Genomic DNA, 21,063 nt, shown 5'->3' with positions numbered 1-21,063 from the left:
TAGAATGAGCTGATTTTATCTACAGACACCATGTTTAACCACCATGTTTCTACAGTAGCCCAGAAAGGACAAACCAAACTCTAGATGTATATTTCCTGCCCGTCGTAGTTTCTCCTTTGCCTTTCGAAGGGTCTTCGGCCTGCAACTACGCCGCTAGATGCCACCAAATCCTACAAACTGGACCAGATGGTTTAAAAAGGGAAGTAACACTATTCCTCTCTGAGAAGAAAAGACACATTTAGAGAATTAGGGTCAAGGTCAGGGAGAGAGAGAAAGGCAGAGATCAGAAGAAAAATCAGAGAACACGAGGGAAAGAACAAAAAGTGACATGAATTTAGAAGAAGAGGAGAAAGTGAATGAAGTCAGGGAAGATCACAGAAGCATGAATAACATCAGAGAACAGAGAGGAAGATGGTGAGAAGAGAGAGAGATAAGAGGAAGTAACTGGCTTTAGCTCCTCCGTCCTCACCCATATGTACAGTATATATAATACTGTATATGTGTGTATATTATATATATATATATATATATATATATAATACTGTATATGTGTGTATATATATATATATATATATATATATAATATTGTATATGTGTAATATATATATATATATATATATATAATATTGTATATGGTGTATATATATATATATATAATACTGTATATGTGTGTATATATATATATATATTATAAACAGCCTCGACAGAGAAACAAACAAACAAACAACACTCAACAGCAAACACACCGACCAAAGAGCAAAGTCTGAGATTTTTATTAGAGATTTTTGGCATGAAATATTTCATCAACCGAGTTGTTTATTTAACAACAATCCAAACAAAAACAACTGTAAAGAACAACATTTCAGGCTTTTATTATTTATGTTTCCACAAGATTTCTTTTTTTTTTGTTTTTCTAAATAAATTATAACTACAAGATGCAGTTTAATGCGACGATAAGAACCTCGACTGACTGCTCTTCCTTCTATCGTACAGGAAGCGGAGGAAGTGTTAACGCTCCCTTCCAGGCTGTCCAGATGTTACACAATATGTTTGTGTCAAAACAATAAAAGCTTACAAATGTATGAACAGGTTTTCCGATGCTGGTAAATGAGTCGACACACGCGTTTATGATGAACACCAGTCAGTATATTCCAGAGTGTGTCTCCATCTGTCTGACAGTTTGTTTAACTTGCAGTCCAAAATAAACAAGCTTCTCCTTTAACGTTGGTTTGACATCGAAAGCCATCTTTTTACTTCAGAACTGAAAGACCGACTTCAGCGTCACAGCTCACATGATTCTGCTGACGTGTAATCTAACACCGAGAGTCGGGCACTTCTACGTTAAAGTTATATGTCGTTATATGAAATGAACAATTAGAAAAACAAACCCCTCTTTCTCAAAAAACTGGAGGAAATAAAAAAAGGCAAACACTTTATTTTTCAGGGGGGGCCGCTAAACCAGATGAAACCCCGACGGCCCCCGTTTACGGAGGTGAAGATGAGAACTTTCCCCCCCTGGCTCCCATTGGCTAGCAAACAGGAAGTAGAAAAGCAGGAAGGACTGTTGGGTACTACATGAACATGTCATCATAGCCAGGTGGAGGCATGTGGTCTGGATCCGGCCTATAAAAACACAGACACACAAACAACGTCGTCATATATCTGTTAGCGTACGTCTCTCACAAACACCAGCGCAGATCTTTTCCTTCTCTTCCAGGATTATTCTCTTCTTCTAGTATTATCTTTACTGAATTGGATGTTTTCATAACAAAGTCAAACATACAAACTTAAAGAAAAGGGTTACAAAAGAGCACAGATGTCCCGGCTGGCAGAGATCAACGGACAAAACATTTGGCTCATCTTAAAATGCCGTTGAGTAACCGGATGACGGCCACATTAAACTCACTTAGAACAATACTGTAGCTCAGTGAGATAAACAAACAGGTTGTATCACAAACATGTGGTCAAGCAGGAGAGTGGGAGAACATCTGGGAACATATTTCATACTGAAATGACCGTAACTCTGAAAGAAACCCACAAAATGTGTCTGACTGCTGAAGCGTCGTATTGGCATCAAGTGGCACCTATCCTTTAACACAGCCGTTCTCAACCCTTCGTGATTTTAAGGCGTGTAAGAAAACATTTAGTTCACTCCTGTGAAGAAGGTAAATGTAAAGATAAATGTCTAATAGAACGACGGCCAATCAGCGGGGACAAGAAAACACTGAAATTGTCCAAAAAGAAGCTTATTAAGTTTGTATGACTGTATAAAGTATAAAAAGGTACATAATACAGACAGAGAATTGTATAAAGTTCCCTAATAATCTGCTTAAAATTCATCCAAATCTCTCGTTTTACACAAACTTCCTGAGTTCACTGTTTGTGTTCATTGTTTTAATATAATAAGAAATATCCATAAAATATATATCACTTAGTCAGTTTACTTAATGATAGAAAAGAGGTCCCTTGAGGAAAAAGGTTGGGAACCGGTGCTTTAAGAGGACGGACAAAGAGGTGTGTGTGTGTGTGTGTGTGTGTGTGTGTGTGTGTCTCTCACCCCGGTCTGCGTCGTCCGACCGGTCCAAACGGGTCGAAGCGAGCCCCCGGGGGAACGGCTCCGGGAGGCAGAATGTCTGGTATGCCGCTAGACGGGTCAAAACCAGAGCGAGGATACCCCGACCTCAACGGGTCGACGATCATCCCACCGCCGCCGCGAGACCTGAGGGCGGCGAGACAGAGAGGAGGATGAGAAAGTGTATTTAAGCTTTTCCTTCATTCACTTTTAGTTGAATGGATGTTTCATTATCGGGAGGACGCTCTTATTTTGAAGGTTTGATATTTTATTTGATGGAGGAAGACAAAAATATGTAAAAGTTAATAAACAAGTTGTACGTTATATGATTATAATGGATGATTATATATGATTAAATGAGTAGTTTGTTAATTGACTAATATAGGAAGCTTCCAGTTAAATGTACTTATTGTGAGAAGGTGAAGGAGTGAGTTAATTGTGTGCAAACAATCCATTTAAAAAGTCTTTGATGGGGAAATCCTGTTAGGGGGAATAAAAAAAAAGCCCAAATAAAATGAATGTTGGGACTAAACTAAGACGGGATTGCGTCCTGAAGCTCTGATATTTGAGCTCCACATCGAGGTGGCAGAGGGGGTCTGGACACGCACCGGTAATCCTCTGCTGTCTGGCTGACTGTTCATCCCCAAAATCCCAGATTAGAACAAAAGCACGCACTCCGGCTTAAATCTATGTCTGAAAATGACTTCCATAAATATATATATATATATATTAATAATTTGTAGGATTTGTTATGAGGGAGAGACACAGACTCACCCAAAGGGATCCAGATCTGCTCCTCCAGCTGCGAACGGAGGAAGCATCGGGTCGGGCCTGCAACACACACACACACACACACACACACACACACACACACACACACACACACACACACACACACACACACACACACACACACACACACACACACACACACACACACACACACACACACACACACACACACACACACACACACACACACACACACACACACACACACACACACACACACACAGATGTGTAAACTTTAAAGTAAACAAACCCACTAACTCATAATCATATGAAATATGAATGTCTGCTGCTTTTCTATATCACTGTAAACTGAACATCTCTGGGTTTGGACTGTTGGTCGGACAAAATAAATCAATTTAAAGACCCTGAAGAGTCTCTAGGAAGATTTTGATGACATTTCCTCTCCCAATAAGACGATAAACAGAAACTCTGTGGACACTCGAGAGGAATCAGAACTGTGCTACAGATTGAGAATCCTGAGAACAATATTCAAGCGGCAGGGACATAAAACGACTGATGATCTGTTGCAGGTGAAGAAGCTGATGAACGAGGAGGTTTGAACTTGGTACTAATGGATGTTAAAGAGCCGGATGTTGAAAGAGGAAGATTTAAGGCTTATCAATTCCCTCACTGATTCCTGTCTGGAAAGAACTAACTGTTTAACTGATTCATCGAAAGACCGGAAATGAATTTTATTGTGATAATGGATTAATTGGTAAAGTCAAAAATACTTAAAGACCCTGGACTGTCTCTACCGCCTCGTTTCATTGATTTCAAGGGGAAGCCTGACTCCGATCAGTGGCAGGAATTAAGAATAAATATATAGAAATATCCGGTCTTCTTCTCACTGATGGTCTTTGGTTTGTTTATGTGGGTCATACAGAGGCATCAGTGTTACATTTAATAACCAGTTAATCTGCTTTTATTTGTCCTACGTGATAATAACCTGACATTTTATTGACTTAAATGATTAATTGAAAAAAGATGTCCTGTTAACTCTCCTGTCATCTACAGTATCTTAAACTCTCTGCTGAAATTCCTTATAAAATGTAGTTACTACCCAACCTAACTAATGTTGGCAGAGCTGATTTCAGGTACTGTGCACATTTTAAACAGAAATAACTCCAAACTGCCCTCAAAAGCTTCATTATCGGATGCTTTCTGGGATTGTTGCAGCTGTTTTTATTCATTAATTCTTCATTTATTGTGTTGTTTCTATTTTGTGAATGTTTCGTCTTCTTCGTCTCCTCCTCGGGTCTGTCCTGGAAAAGAGATTTTAATCTCAATCAGACTGCCTGATTAAGGATTAATTAAATGATCCCTCTCATAAACCCAATTATCCCATTAGTAATTATAATTATCCACAGTGAATCACTCAGACAGGCTTCAGTCTGCTTTCTGCTGGTGAAACACTGAATAATCCACCCGACCTTCAGCTGTTCGTCTCTCCATCTTTTCTACGCTGTCCATTTCTTTCCAACCTCTTTCTCCCCCCCCCTCACCTGTTTCCAACACTTTCTGCAGGCCTGACTCAGTTTTTGCTTTCTCATTCATCACTCCTCGTCTGCCTGTATCTTTCACTCCTCTCCCCACTCTGTCTCTTATCTGTTTCACTTATTTTCTCTCCTTCTACGTCTTTTCTCTCTCAGATTTTAGTTCACTTTCTCTCCATCTGTCTTTGTTTTGATCTCATCCTTATCTACCTCCCTCCATCTCTCTCTCTCTCTCCACCCCCCCTCCCCCACTCTCTCTGGGGACGAGGAGGCGACAGCAGCGAGGTCGATAAAGTGCTGACATCACCTCGCATCTCATCTGATCGGGTCACAGCTAAGAGGAGGACGAGAGGGAGTGAGGGGGGAGTGAACAGCAGAGTGACTGAATCTGTCCTGCAGCTCTCACACACACACACACACACACACACACACACACACACACACACACACACACACACACACACACACACACACACACACACACACACACACAGTGAATCTGCCCTCATTCACTCTCTGCTGTTGTAGTCCACCAAAAGCTCTCCTCTGTCTAGACTTTTTACAAGGCACAGAGTCAGCACATCCAAGCTGTGTGTGTGTGTGTGTGTGTGTGTGTGTGTGTGTGTGTGTGTAGTTACACACAGGAGCTTATTTTATGAAGTCAAGCCCTTCATATGTTTGCTGTGCTCGAGGTCAAACAGGTCGTCCCACTGGGCTCAGACTACATGAGATCAGTCTGATAACCGACGGGGCCCGACAGACGCAGGGAACCAAAGTAGGGCTGACGTTTAATTAAATAATTAAAATAAATATTAATCTGTAACCGCACGGGACGTCACATCAACACATCATGTTCAGTATTTGTTTTTAAGGACCCAGAGTGGAGAGGCTGAAGAGAGTTACAGCTCCACACAGGCGTCAACCTCACTCGCTCTGGAAAGACTCCCGACTGGAAACAAAACGCTGACTGGTCCACTAATCATCCCTATTCGCCACGGCTGTGACATTTGCATCCCACAGCTCGCCACTGTTCCGGTTCAAGGAGTGACCCTGTGACCTGGAGTCTTTGAGCTGAATATGTTAACGAACATGGCGACTGCATTCAGGGTCACAGAGCCAGATGGCGGGAGGAAGGAGGAAGGAGGAAGGAGGAAGGAGGACTGTATCATAGTGGACGACAATTTTAAGATTAATCTGCTTTTAATGTTCTCTATTAATCTTTAAAATCAGTTGGTCGATAAAAGATGTTTCAGTTAATATCTCAGTCAACTGGTCAAACTGCTTCTCTCTCCTCTTGTTTCCTGACAAATCAAACATTTATCTCAACAATCTGATATAATCCATTCATTGTTTGTCAATAAACTTTAATGCAGTAGAGAAGTAACGGGAGGATTTGCCGCTTTCCTGTTTTATATAACCGTAAATGTAATAAATGTAATATATTTCTGACAGTTTCAGTGCACAGAATATTAAATATATGTACTATAAATCTAAACGAATGAGGAGCACAACATTAGTGTTGATTACTGTAATTAAAACTTTAGATACTGTTTAAATCTATAATGAAGACTATTTGATGCCGGTAGATTTAAGACAACCCTACCATTCTACCATTCGGGCTCTATATGAACTTGTCCTGTAGACTATCAACTATTCTGCACCGTAGTTTCCTGGAAGATGACGAAGGAGTAAACAGGTAAACCACCAATCCTGTTTCGATATCATACAGCTTTATGAATGATGTGACTATTGTTGCTGTGTGTCGCAGCTTCCTGTCGCAACCTACCAGTTTGGCTGCGTTCCCTGGCGAGGATGTCTGGTGGGGATGCGGAGGGGGTCGCTGTCTTCTCCTCGTTGCCTCTGCTGCTCCTCCTGCCCCTCCCGCCGACTCTGCCCTGGCCTCTGTCCCGTCGGTCTGTCCTGGGAGGGCAGCAGCTGAGTCCTCACCTTCTCTGACAAACTCTCTGTATCCTTGAACACACTGGAAAAGAATAATCACAAGTTTATTAAGCCTGTCTGTGGGAATGTTTATGCTATTTTTTTTTCACAGTGGCCAATAAAATGAGTCCTTTGAACCTTTTATGAAAACACAAAGAATCCCACACCAACCTGTCAAATGTGGGCAAATGGTCGGCATCCACGTGATCGCTGATGTTCACCGTCAGGTCTGACACCTGCTGCGTGCTGGAGTTCTTCACACACACACACACACACACAGAGTACGAGCGTTAAAAAGACAGAAACACGACTGCTGTTATACATTTGTTCTTCTCTTTTAACGAAGCGGATTGTAAACCGAACGGACGATATGACATTTAGAGACTTGCTTAATATCTAATAAATCTTTGTTTGTGCTGCCCTCCAGTGGTCAGTGTACGTGCTCATGCTGCTGCAGTGATGTAAGCGTGCACTCTGTACACTGTGACGTCATCCAGAAAAGGTCAAACTTACTTTTGACCGACAGGAATAATAACGAGTGAGTAAAGGAGGAAGCACACTGTGACCTTGTCATTTGTCGTTTAATAATTGAAGCTGGTTGTCGGTCTGCAGTGAGTTCACATCGGGTCATCTCTCAGGGTTCACACTCTTTATAAGAAATCAGTTCCCACGACCTTTACAGGAGTTTTTCTTGACACATTTTCAGGAAAACATCAAATATTTCCAGGATATTTGTTCATTTTCATCCGTTTCCAGGTGTTTCTGTGACTCAGTGTGTGTCTATGTGCCTACCATCAGGTTGAAGATCAAGGTGGAGTCGACAGCGATGGCTTTCAGCAGCAGCGGGACGTCACTGTCTCTGGCTTTGTATCGCAGACTGTACAGCTCCTTGCTGCTGCTCCAGTCAGCAGGCAGCAGCTCCGACTTCTTATCACTGCTGCGGGGCTGCAGGAGGGAGGGAGAGAGGGAGGGAGGGAGGGAGGGAGGGAGAGGGAGAGAGAGGGGAGGGAGAGAGAGGAGGGAGGGAGAGAGGAGGGAGGGAGAGAGGAGGGGGGGGAGGGAGGGAGGGAGAGAGGGAGAGGGAGGGAGAGAGGAGAGGAGAGGGAGAGGAGAGGAGGAGAGAGGGAGAGAGGGAGAGGGAGAGAGGGAGAGGAGAGGGAGAGGAGGGAGGGAGAGGAAGGAGGAGAGAGAGAGGGGGGAGAGAGGGGAGGGAGAGGAAGGAGGAGAGGGAGGGAGGAGAGGGAGAGGGAGAGAGGGAGAGAGAGGAGGGAGAGAGAGAGGAGGGAGGGAGAGGAGAGGGAGAGGGAGAGAGGGAGAGAGAGAGGGAGAGAGAGGGAGGAAGAGGAGAGAGGGAGAGGAGGGAGGGAGAGGAGGGAGGGAGAGAGAGGAGGGAGAGGGAGAGAGAGAGAGGGGAGAGGAGGGAGGGAGAGGAGAGAGGGAGGAAGAGGAGAGAGGGAGAGGAGGGAGGGAGAGAGAGGAGGGAGGGAGAGAGAGGAGGGAGGGAGAGGAGAGGGAGAGGAGAGGGAGAGGAGAGAGGGAGAGGAGGAGAGAGGAGAGAGGGAGAGGAGAGGGAGAGAGGGAGAGGGGGAGGAGAGAGGGAGGGAGGGAGAGGGAGAGGAGGGAGAGGGAGAGGGAGGGAGGGAGAGGAGAGAGAGAGGAGGGAGGGAGAGAGGAGGAGAGGGAGAGAGGGAGAGAGAGAGGGGAGGAGAGAGGGAGAGAGAGAGGAGAGGAGGGAGAGAGAGAGAGGGAGAGGAGAGAGAGGAGAGAGGGAGAGGAGAGGGAGAGGAGAGAGAGGAGAGGAAGAGGAGAGAGGCATTGAACAGAGATTATTATTAACGGCAGGGTAAACCCATCGGAATGTGTCCCACTACAACTGCTCCGTAGTGACACAACACTGGGTTAGCTAACTCCAGATGACATAACAGTTTCTAACAGCTCGTCAGTGAGATTAAACCTTCTGATCGATTCTGTATCGAACACTAACTGATTGATTCTGTATCAAACACTAACTGATTGATTCTGTATTGATTCTGTATCGAACACTAACTGATCGATAACCTCAGTTAGGAGCATAATGCTGCTACTCCAGGGAGCTAGCAGCCTGTCAGGTGAGCGAGGACAGAACCCCGTTGGAAAATATCACATTTTAATTTCTTCTAAAGAACCAACGGTCAATAAAATCAATAAAAACAGCCTCCAGCATCTAAACCCAAACAGTAAAGAGCTATTCTTTAATTCGGCGGTGGTTAATTCAGAAAGCAGCAGGTATTTTTATTACAATCTAACCCGGCTTCAGTTAATCACATGAACAAAGCTAATGTTAACGAACCTCGTCCCCGGAGCCGATGCAGCGGTACCCGCTCTTTATCATCTCCCAGTGGACGAAGCACACAACGGCGTCCTGTGGGCAGCTGATCCCGCCGGAGACACAGGTATACAACACCTCTAAGCCCGCCATGTTGTCTTCTATGTGGCGACTACAACGACATCGAGTCCGTTTCCCGTCGCTACGAAAGGAAAACGAAAGTGTGGACGCGGCGTCCGGAGGGGATCCCAGCAACGACGGACACTTCCTGTCTGCGCTTTTCAGAGTAAAAGCACCGGTGAAACGTTGACTGATAATTTCTTATGGAAATAAAACATTAGAGCTATTAAACACTTTTATTTTTATATTTAATCTTTATTCCACCAGGAAGTCCCCTTGAGATTTAAATATAGTACTACAGTAACCATGGTGATAGGTTACGTGGTTAATATTTGTTTAAGTTTTCTGATGATTATTAATATTGTTTTCATAAAGTTTAAATGTTTTAATTGCTGAAATAGAGTCTAAATATTTAAATATATATTTATATTGACGTTGTTGGACGGGTGAAGATAAACAGCGAGGTGCCGCAGGTGGGACTCGAACCCGCGACCTCAGTGGGTTCCCTTCATTAATCCGTGTTTAATCAGAGTGGATTTGGTTTTAATAAAACATTAAAACTATTAATGTTGAACCAGTGGCTTACAGTACGATGTGTTTTGATCCCACGCCTAAAGAGTCCCGGGGTGAAAAGGAGGTTCCGGATTTATAGTTCCGCGTTGTTAGTCCTGCAGTGGCTTACTAATAAAGATTATAAAGTAATTAACATTTCTGTTTCTGTCTAGTATTAGTATATTACTAATGTGTGTTCATATATATAACTGTAGAAAAAATAGCAAACAGTGTTCTCTAATAATAACAATAATAATAATAATATGTTTAATATAATATTTTTAATAATAGTAATAATGTTTAATAATAATAACAATATGTTTAATAATGCTACTACTAATAATAATAATGTTTAATTATAGTAATAATTTTTAATAATAATAACAATATGTTTCATTATAATAATAGTTTTAATAATAATAATAATATTTAATCATATGTTTAATAACAATATGTTTAATAATACGACTACTACTAATAATAATGTTTAATAATAGTAATAATGTTTAATAATAGTAATAATGTTGAATAATAATAACAATATGTTTAATGATAATAATAGTTTTAATAATAATAATAATATTTAATAATAATAATAATATTTAATAATAATATGTTTAATAATAATATGTTTAATAATAATAATAATGATTTAAAATGTATTTAACGGCTTCCGTAAATTTTTTCTTCATAAAAAAATAAAAAAGACATCATTTCCCGTCATGCACCGCGCAGGGCGGAGAGCGCTTCCTTGTCAAGATGGCGGCTCCCTTGACTCTACTTGTGATTTTATCCGTTACGATCCGTGCCGTTCTGTACCGATCCAGTCTAGCGGAGGTGATATCGGAGCGGGTGGAGGTCGTGTCTCCGCTGACCGCCTGGAAGAGAGGTAAACGGGGCTTTAGAGGCCGTTCCTGGGGCCGGTGGAGCCGTTTAAACGCGGCTCCGGTAACCGCCACCAACGGTTACCAACCGCCACCAACGGTTACCAACGGCTGCATGTTGTAGTCCTCAGTCCTTAAACCGTCCGGTGACTCAACGGTAACGGTTACCAACGGCTGCTGGTGTTCAATGGAGGGTTGTTGTTATTGTTGTTGTTGTTGTTGTTGTTGTTGTTGTTGTTGTTGTGGAGACGGAGCAGCAGCAGGAGGACTTCAACCTTCCTCAAGTGTTCCTCTAAAACACAATTTAAAGTATTTATAATTAATTTAAAGGTTTATCACAATGTAAACTGTCTCTTTATTATTATTATTATTATTATTATTATTATTATTAATAAACTATTGCACTCTGTACTGTGCAGCAACCATTTTAATCTATTAGTCCTTATAAATGTTTAATAATTATAATTAATTATACAGAACTTGTTGTTTTCCTTTTGACTGTTTACACTGCACTTCTGTTTATTGTTTGTTTTCTGTTTGTTGTTTGTTTTCTGTTTGTTGTTTGTTTTCTGTTTATTGTTTGTTTTCTGTTTGTTGTTTGTTTTCTGTTGTTTGTTTTCTGTTTGTTGTTTGTTTTCTGTTTGTTGTTTGTTTTCTGTTTGTTGTTTGTTTTCTGTTGGTTCAAGTTCAACAAACAATAATAATAACGTTTAATGTTAGAAGAAGAAATGCAGAAAATAAAGTTAAAATGTTTAAAACAAGTCAAACAAACGCGTTGGATTTTATATTAAAGGGTTTAAAAATAAAATCTAAAAGCTAACTGACAAAATAAGCAACAACAGAAAAAGACCATAAATATATAATCTTCCTCAAACTTAACTAAACTTAAACAAAAAGCACAAAATGATTCAGATACAAAGATAGAAGTACACCCTTTCCATCCTTTAAGTAAATGTTGTATAATAATTGTGTAATTTATTATAATTGTATATTTTTCTGACTATAACAAAGATATATGAACCTTTTTTGGTCCTTTCCATCTGTGGACCTTGAAGTGAGTGTTGTTTCTGTAAAGGGACAGCCGGGCTTCCACACACACACTCACACATATTACATTAGATAGTTTATTGTTTATTAAATTCTCATTAAAAGCAGTAGCCTCCAGTCTTCCTGGGGCCCTAAAATACACTACAACACTACAATTAGTGCATGTTTATGGTAAAATATCAGTAAAAACATCTTATTGTGATTCTTTTGGACAGATATTGTGATATGATTCAGAATTAATGCAGGATTTATCATCACAAAGTTCATTTTCACTTAAAAAAACTATTAAAATCATGTGTGAAATGTTCATTTTTTGAGGTTCTGTATGAAACAACCTCTGCAGCTCTACAGTACTTCATTATAAAGCTGTTTGTCACATTTTACCGTTTATAAGTATTTAAAATCCGAACATAAACTGAAATATAAAAGTACGAGACAGTTGGAGGAATGAGTGGAGGCAGATAATAAAAACGGTGTGTGTGTGATTTATGTGGAAACAGCCCTTCATCAGTTAGGTAACAGGAAGTTGCTTCATTGTAGGATACAATAATGAAACCATCTCTCTGTGATTTGTTGTTTTATTTATTGTTTGTTTGTTTGTTTGCAGTTGTTGAAGGTTTGGCTCTGCTTGACTTGGGGGTCTCACCGTACTCTGGAGATGTTTTCCATGAGGTGAGATGATCTCTCCGGACTCTCCTCACGGCTCAAACACCACAGTGCAGACGAGAGAACAGAGCAGTGCATGAGGAAGGTTAAAGAGCTCGGTTATTACCTCGCGTTTAATCAGCTCAACAGCCAGTGGTGCTGTGATTCCTCTCAGGCTGCACACAGCCGGGCCCTACCTTGGTGGAGGTTGTTGGTGCTGGATGGAGCCTGCAGAGGAAGAAGAACATCCACCTCCTCTTCATTGTGTTTGGTTTAAAAGTCCTTTAATATTCTTCTAGAAAGACTCTTGAGTCAGAAATAAGACAGTAAAGCACAGTAGTCCATCGATAGACAGACAGACAGACAGACAGACAGACAGATCTACTGTTCAGATAAATATGTTTTATTGTGTTTGTGCTCTGATGTCCGTCTCTTTTCCCTTCAGACTCCTCTCATCATTTACCTCTTCCACTTCGTGGTGGACTACGCAGAGATAACATTTATGGTGAGTGTTTTATGTTTTTATAAGCCGATCCAGCAGCAACATTTTGCTCTGAATATTTCCAGCTTATATTATATTTCTTTTTCTCTTCTGAATATAAGGGAGGGTTTTCTGTAATGTGAGCGATGATGGGGAAAGCTCAGCTGTCTGCACAGCGCTTTAATTTAAACTGCTCTCCACCATGATGATAACACATTTCTGCCTCTAGTGATTTAAAAGAGAAAGTCCGTAGGTGTGTTTTTTTATATTTGAGAGGCTCAGCTGCTCATTCTCTGTCTTCCTGTCTCTGTAGTTGGCAGATGTGATCACTGCTGTGGCTCTCTACATGGCAGTGATGGACTACAACAAACAAGTGGTAAGAAAACAGTAAAGTGTCCTTTTAAAAAAAAAAAAACAGAAAATAACAAATACAAGTATTTGGAAATTTATAAGGATGTTCCAGTATTTTTCAATCTGATAAACCCAGAATTTGACTTTAATTAAAGTGGAATCACAACATGTTTAAACACATTAAAGCTGTAACATGATATTGATATGGATCGTATGCCTAACAAGAAATATGTTAAATTATGTTTCTCTGCTACATGACAGAGCTGTGATTAATAAATTATAGAGTTTCTACAGATAAGACTTTGTTATTCAGTGTTATTTAGTATTGTATGATCGGTGGGTTGTATTTCCCTGTGCTTGTAGTGACGTATGTGTCGATGCTATTTCAGTTCAGAAAGCAGAAATACGCCTTGGAGGCAGACCGCTACCCCCTCGACTGCCTGGAGCTCATCAGAAGCCCAAAAGAAATGTACTACATCCCTCTGAAAGTCGCCATGTTGTAAGTATCCACAGCAACGCTTCCACACGGCAAACACCCAATTATGTCTGATTATGACGGAGGACGTGATCCTGGTTCTGGCTGCGAGAGACGACTCGCTGAACCCCGAGCGTAGCTTTCTGATGGGGGATCAGGCAGGATGGGCCAGAGACAGATCTCAGGGATCAGGAAAGTCAACAACCTTGGTGTCAGTAAGCTTGTAGATGTTGTCAGACTACAAAAGTCATTCAGGAGTCTTTTCTTTCAAGAAAAAAGTGCAAATTCTCTGATTTTTAGAGATTTCAGATGTGAATATTTTCTGGTTTCATTCGTCCTCTGTGACCGTGGACTGAATATCTTTGGGTTGTGGACCAAACAAGACATTTTAGGACGTCACCTTGAGCTTTGGGAAACATTGATCAACATTTTCTGACATTTTATGGACCAAACAACTAATTGATTGAGAAAGTGATAATGAAAGTAATCGTTAGTTGCAGCCCTACATGACCGTAGACTCTAGTTTTTATAAGCCCTCTGGTGTTTATTATGAAATGGAAATATGAAGCAAAAAATGACTTTAAAGGTTATGAAGGAAACACCAGAGCTAATTATCTCTCATCTTAGAGCCTTTATGATATCAGGAAACTAATTCTATCATCACATCGACTGTTCTTCTCTCACAGTTACCTGTTGAACCCGTTCACCATCCTGTCCTGCGTCGCCAAGTCAACCTGTGGTCTGAACAACGCCGTCATCGCCCTCTTCATCCTTACTACAATAAAAGGTCATTAAGACTGACTCTATTAGTGCCCTTTCTACCTGAGTGGACTGTTTTCTAAAAGCAGCACGTTGACAGTCTCTGAAATATAAAACTTTATCTTCAGGCAGTTTGTTGAAACTCCTCCTGAGCAACTCAAAACGACTCCAACAAGAAAAACACGAGGTGATAATTTATGTTTGTGTTGCAGGAAATGTCTTGCTGAGTGCCATATTTCTGTCCCTGGCCACATATCAGTCCATCTACCCTCTGACTCTGTGCGCTCCAGCACTGCTGTATCTGATGCAGGTATGTTTTAAAACTTGTTCTGTCCCTTTGTCTCAACTGCTGCCTTTTTCACTCCTTTATCACCTATTTATTTATAATATGATTTATAGCTTTTTGATTAATGCCGTTCCATGTGTTTGTCTCTCCTCCGCCAGCGTCAGTTCATCCCGGTGAACTTCCGGCGTGTCAGCTTCTGGTGGTTCATCGCGCAGTACGCCTTCATGTACCTGGGCAGCCTGTTCGTCATCGTCGGTCTCTCCTTTTTCCTGCTCGGCTCGTGGGACTACGTGCCGTCTGTCTACGGCTTCATGTGAGTGATGAGCCGAATGTCTCAGCAGAGCTTTGTTCACTGTGGATTCAGGATTCAGGAGTAAAGCTGAATGTAAACAGAGCTTTTTGTTTGTTTACAAGAAAACTCCAGCGGGCATCTTTTTAAAAGTGGGACCATATTTACAGATGTAAATCGTTGGCATGTAGGGATATCGTAATCCAAAGCAATACACACACAGTAAGGTCACGTTCAAACTAACAGTACCACTGTGTTGAAGAAGAGGTTGAGCTGATGTGGGTGTGACGCTACAGGTACTCCTGAGGAAGCTTACAGACTTAAAGTGGCAATGTGGAGATTTCCATTGATATAAATATCTGTTAAAGGAGTCAGTGGCCTCTAGCGATGTAATTTCAGATCGCAACTTCCTCGCTTCACCCTCCTTTCCCAAGCGTGAAGGGGAAACTATGTTAGCCACGAAAGGCCCTCTTTCTAAAGTATAATACGTCTGTAATGCTACACAAATGGAACCTTTAACAGCAATCGCATTTTAGCTCGTCATAGTTAATATTATAATCAGTTTATATTTTGGTTGGCAACAGGAAACTGCCGTACAATAATGTCCCCATCAGCAGTACCACAGTTTGTCCACCAGAGAGCGCTGAATGTCCCTCTCAGTATGTGTTCATGTTTAAAACTGGCTGATTAAATGAGACTTCCCTTCCCTCTCTCCAGTCTCTCAGTTCCAGACCTGACCCCCAACATCGGCCTCTTCTGGTATTTCTTCGCCGAGATGTTCGAACACTTCCGCCTCTTTTTCCTCTGCGTTTTCCAGATCAACGTCTTCTTCTACACCATCCCTCTGTCCATCAAACTCAAGTAAGTCCTCCGCGCGCCGTCTGTCTTTTACTTTTCATCTTTAACCTTCATTCTCTTGAATAATCCTGTCTGTGTCTGTGTCTGTGTCACAGGGAGCATCCAGTGTTTCTGATCTTCATGCAGTTAGCTGTGATCTCCATCTTTAAGTCTTACCCCACTGTGGGAGACATCGCCCTCTACATGGCCTTCCTCCCTGTCTGGAGTCACCTACACAGATGTGAGTGAATATAACAAAGAACAGTAATTATCACAACACCCACAATTCTTCTTCAGTATCAGGTTTTCACCTTTGAGTGGAGGCTAACAGCATTTAGCTTAGGGATAAGCTTGTATTTGGATAAACTCCTTGAAAAATGATTGATTTTTAACAAACTCTGGTGTTTTATCTACCGAATGACTCCTTTAAACCTCAAAAACCTTTTAAAATTTGAAATGAAACGAGCCCGTCATCCTATTTGTTGTTAACTAGCGTCCCTTGTTAACCCCTGACTCTGGAAAAACAAACATTAAATAATCATAATCAAAACATATAATCCAAGTTAATAGTGCTGTGGGTATAAAGGAGGAGGGGAGATGTGATGATGAAGCCTTTTGGTTCAGGTACAGAGCACACTCAAGCTACAAGATGGAATTTAAATCATCCAGAAAGATGCTCAGTATACATGGTATAAATAAATAAATATATAAATACATGGCAGCAGCTGATATGCATTGATCATCACTGTGGAGGCCTGCTGTCGTGAAGGAGAGCAGCTGCTGGTGGACGTAGATGAAACAACAGCGTATCAGTGGAGGCTTTTAAATTCATCCTCAAGGGGGAGTGAATGTTTGTCTCAAATATCCCAACAGCTGTTGAGATGTTTCACATCGTAGCTCTCTAAAGCAAATGTTTCATTTTAAATAAGATTTATTATTTTCTCTTCTTTCCTGTTCAGTCTTGAGGAACATCTTCCTGGTGTCCTGCGTCCTGTTGGCCTGTTCGGCTCTCTTCCCCGTTCTCTGGCACCTCTGGATCTACGCCGGCAGCGCCAACTCCAACTTCTACTACGCCATAACGCTGCTGTTCAACGTGGCACAGGTAGGATGGCCTGGAGGGAGGCCGGGGGGGATTTTGTTGTTTGACATTTTGACGTGTCGCAGTAAAAAGTATATAAATATCTGCTGAGAGAAAGGCCTCTCACCATTATTTAAATGAATTATTTAAGAGCAAAGATGAGTTGAACTCTCAGTGTCCTGATGTTTATTTCCCCTCAGATTCTGCTGGTGTCGGATTATTTCTACGCCTTCTTGAGGAGGGAACACCATCTCAGCTATGGACTGTATCTGAAGAGGAAAGATGGCTCCGAGGCTACACTAGTCCTTAAATAAAACGCACACACACACACACACACACACACACACACACACACACACACACACACACACACACACACTCACTCATACTGCCTGGCTGGGCAGTCTCTACCACGAAGGGAGAAACAGCTCGAGGTCTCACTTCATCTTCACCGGGAGCAAACACAAACTAAGGAGGATAAAAGCCGCTCTGGTCCTCGGACGAAAACATTAGCACACGTACAGGAAGTGCGTCTGGTGTGACGTTATACGCAAACTGCAAGTCACAACATACAACATGACGGACACATGCAGAGACGGGATGTAGAATCTGGCTCCTGCCATGTGAAACAAACAGACAACAGCTAAACATCTTTATCCTCCTTTTTCTCATTTTTTTCCTCTTGAGCGCTCTTATTTTGAAGCCTCGCTCTACTTGGAACCTGCACCGACGGGGGGTGGATTTTATTTTGAAGCCTTTTTTTCGTCAGAGCCATTCCTAGATGAATTTTATTCTGACACACACAGTTTATCCTGCAGCTCCGTCCTGGACAGCGTTTTATTTTGAAGCACCAACTCTCGTGCAGCTTTTTTTTTGTCTGAAAGGAATCGTCACTCTTTGGGTGGGGGCTTTTATTTTGAAGCCTTGTTCCGCCTGTGGAGGGGAAATTTGTGTCTTGTCATACTGAATGTGGTCAGTGCAGTTAACCTCACACACCTCACACACCTCTTTGCCATTGGTTGAGGCTGCGCAGGTCAAAGTTCACCAGTGAACCTCTTAAAGCTGCAGTAGGTAACTTTTAGACTCGTGCAGATGCCATAAAGAGCCAGATTATCTGTCTGATGTAAAACTGTCAGGACAAAAAGTGATTTTTATAAAAGTTACCTGCAGCTTTAAACACTAAACTTAATATGAAAAGCTCCCACTGAGTTAATAATTCCTGATATCCAGCCGCTGTTTCATGTTTACCTGATTACATTAGTGTTGAAACTGGTATCTATAGTGGCGGGAAGAGGAAGAGGAAAACTATTTTTAAAGGGTTTATATGGAAGTCTAAAAAATGTCCATTTATCTCTTTTTCTCACCACTTTCTTACAGTCGACTCTTTAACGAACAGACTTCAGATTATCAGTGTTGCATCTCATCTCAAGTGAAAACCAACACTAACATCATCCTGGTACATAACTCTGGAGTAGTGAAAGCTTCAGCAGCCTGGAAACAGACAGTTCCTGTTAACCACCTGACCGAGAGCAACAGTGAATGTGTTAAAACAACTGAAGTGCTTAAGTTCAGGATCTGTGCAGAGCAGAAACAGGAGGTTAAGATTTCAATCCCACGTATAAAGTTTGGGCTCATAATGTGCCACTAAAATGAATCGATAACGACTTAAGTTTCATATTTTGGCTCTATTCCTGCATGCAGATTAACATAATTATTAATAATTATTATTAAAGTTAGATTTAACCTCTTTAAAATGCATCATGTGCCTGTCAGAAAGTGTTTGAATAATGTAAAAGTTGCTGGAATATATGTTTATTTGCTTTCTGGCTGACAGTTAGATGAGAAGGTATCACACTCAGGTGTATGAACAGCGTATTCAATCATTTATACTCTCACATCGTGTGAATCTGTGGGTTTAAGAACTGCTGGTTCATGGATTTTGTTATCAGAGCTAGGCGAGTTGTTATACTAAGCTAAACCGGCTGCTGGTTGTGGCTTCCTGTGTAACAGCTGTATCAGTCTTCTCATCTAACTCTGCCAGAAACTAAATAACCACTTTTCCCCCCCAGAAATATTCTTCAAATTTAGGACATAAAAGACGTCATGAACAGTATTTTAGTGGGAAACTCGTATCCAAGGTGACACGAACGCAGCATCAGCACCTCATTGTACTCCCAACGTGTCCTGAATCCATACCACACTAACTATATACAGTATGTGCTCACATACTAACATCATAGTTCAGTTTGTGTCCAAAAAGTCCTAATATTTTAATATTTGTACTAACAGGACATTATACAATATGTGTGACGTCTCACTGCCAGTTAAACTTTAACAGGTTGAATATTTCTTTTGATTTCCTCCTAAGCTCCTCCATTTCCTTTCTGCATTGCATTGTGGGAGAACAGTGTCCATCAACAGCACTCTGCACACTGACTTCTTTGTTACACTTAATTAATTCAACAGTATGAACATTATACATGCTGATTTAAATGAGTGTGTAGTGTGGAATTGGGACATCTTTCCATTTGTTTACCTTTTTCATTTAATCTAGAAACCAGAAAATTAAGACTAATGAAGAATTTCATATTTAAAAATGTTACTGATACATATTTTATAAGGATTTAATTCACACCCAGAAAAAAAGCCTTAAACAGCCTCAGAAGTGAACACACGTTTTGTTGGACGCTGATATAAAGTTTTCTGTTTGACTTTATATAATAATCTACAGATGAATGTTTTTGTTTATTAATTGGTTTCTCAATGTTAAAGTAATAATGAGCAAATTTCACACACTAAACAAAAGACCTGCTGCAAGAATTTCAACACGCGCGGCTAAATACGACCAAAAAACGCAAATTATTGTAAAATTATTGGTTTTCATGTGAAGTGACATTAAGATCAGTGAAGAAGAAAAGAAAAGCAAACTGTCCAATATAAAGAAGTAACGTGTGAGACACAAACACAGACGGGTTGTGATCCGTCTTTTTACTCCTCGGTTTGATACCAATGAGTGAGGAGTAATTTGTGATATTTATTTATTTGCTGCACTAAAAAAAACTTTGCAAAGAGATTTAATTTTGTTTTTATTCTAAGAAGGAGGGAGCTCTTGTTTTGCTACTGTATAAAAAAATGAATGTGTTTTTGTTTTGTTAAAGATATTAAACTGCTGGGTTTGAAAGGGGCCGATGTTATTATTTGAAGAATGAGTGAACGTGTCACAATTAAGGATTATTAAAGTTGAGGTGTTGGTTTAAAACGTCTGGTTTTGTAATTGTGTGTCGTTGGAAATACCTTTTCAGGTCATATCCATGTGGAAATTATTTATTTTAATGAGTAGTGTTTATCATTTATCAAGTATTACTATTATTTTGTTTTATATAGATATAAAATTGTGTATGTTTTTCTTGAAATGTTACTTTATTGGTAATTTTTATTTTTTAAAAACAGGAGAAATGTGTTTTGGGACGTGGCCAACGGTTTATTTTCAGTATGTAAGTAAGTGAGGTTATTATGGAGGCAGTGACACACATTTGAACTATATGGATCCAAATTGTGCCACTGTGATGGAAAAAAGTCATTATAATAAGAAACTTTCTCAAAATGTTGACTTAGTAACTCAAAACAATAACGAAACTTTCTCAAAATAATAAGAAACTTTCACAAAATAATAAGAACATTAATATTTTGACTAAGTATCTCAATATAATAATAAACATTATCATTATAATGAGATACTTTCTCAAAATGTTGACTTAGTAACTCAAAACAATAACGAAACTTTCTCAAAAAAACTTCAAAATAATAAGAAACTTTCTCAAAATAATAAAAACGAACATAATAATTAATATTTTGACTTAGTATCTCAATATAATAATAAACATTATCATTATAATGAGATACTTTCTCAAAATGTTGACTTAGTAACTCAAAATAATTACAAAACTTTCTCAAAAATAATAATAAACTTAATATTTTGAACATAAGATATATAATATATAATATTTGAGAAAGTTTCTCATTATAATAACTTAGAGAATCCGTTTTTAATACGTCACATTGACCGTAGAACGCGGTCCAAATTTTCCCGGGAAAATTATTACGTCACAACTCCTCACCTCCTCCGCCTCTCAGAGGAAGGGTGCGTTTGTTTTAAGTC

General features: G+C 40.3%; 2 protein-coding genes across 2 annotated transcripts; one reads left to right on the top strand and one right to left on the bottom strand.

Moving 5' to 3' along the window:
- Positions 1–757: 757 nt before the first annotated feature.
- On the bottom strand, positions 758–9,352 carry psmf1 (proteasome inhibitor subunit 1). The gene is made up of 7 exons (XM_051415657.1): positions 9,125–9,352; positions 7,588–7,740; positions 6,967–7,049; positions 6,644–6,838; positions 3,347–3,403; positions 2,558–2,719; positions 758–1,623 (listed from the first exon to the last, which is right to left on the bottom strand). The coding sequence occupies exons 1-7, from the start codon at positions 9,251–9,253 to the stop codon at positions 1,572–1,574; spliced, it is 831 nt and encodes a 276-aa protein (XP_051271617.1). The 5' UTR covers positions 9,254–9,352; the 3' UTR covers positions 758–1,571.
- A 1,166-nt stretch (positions 9,353–10,518) lies between these two features.
- On the top strand, positions 10,519–20,163 carry pigu (phosphatidylinositol glycan anchor biosynthesis, class U). Its single transcript, XM_051415653.1, has 12 exons — positions 10,519–10,661; positions 12,311–12,375; positions 12,794–12,853; positions 13,143–13,205; positions 13,570–13,679; positions 14,342–14,442; positions 14,627–14,724; positions 14,859–15,013; positions 15,707–15,850; positions 15,943–16,067; positions 16,786–16,928; positions 17,105–20,163. Exons 1-12 carry the CDS (start codon positions 10,532–10,534, stop codon positions 17,216–17,218), a joined length of 1,308 nt encoding a protein of 435 aa, XP_051271613.1. The 5' UTR covers positions 10,519–10,531; the 3' UTR covers positions 17,219–20,163.
- The last annotated feature ends 900 nt before the right edge of the window (positions 20,164–21,063 follow it).

Source organism: Dicentrarchus labrax, unplaced genomic scaffold, assembly GCF_905237075.1.
Source record: "Dicentrarchus labrax unplaced genomic scaffold, dlabrax2021, whole genome shotgun sequence".
Classification (NCBI taxonomy): domain Eukaryota; kingdom Metazoa; phylum Chordata; class Actinopteri; family Moronidae; genus Dicentrarchus; species Dicentrarchus labrax.
The sequence above is the reverse complement of the archived record's forward strand: the minus strand, read 5'-3'. Positions and strand labels throughout refer to the sequence as shown.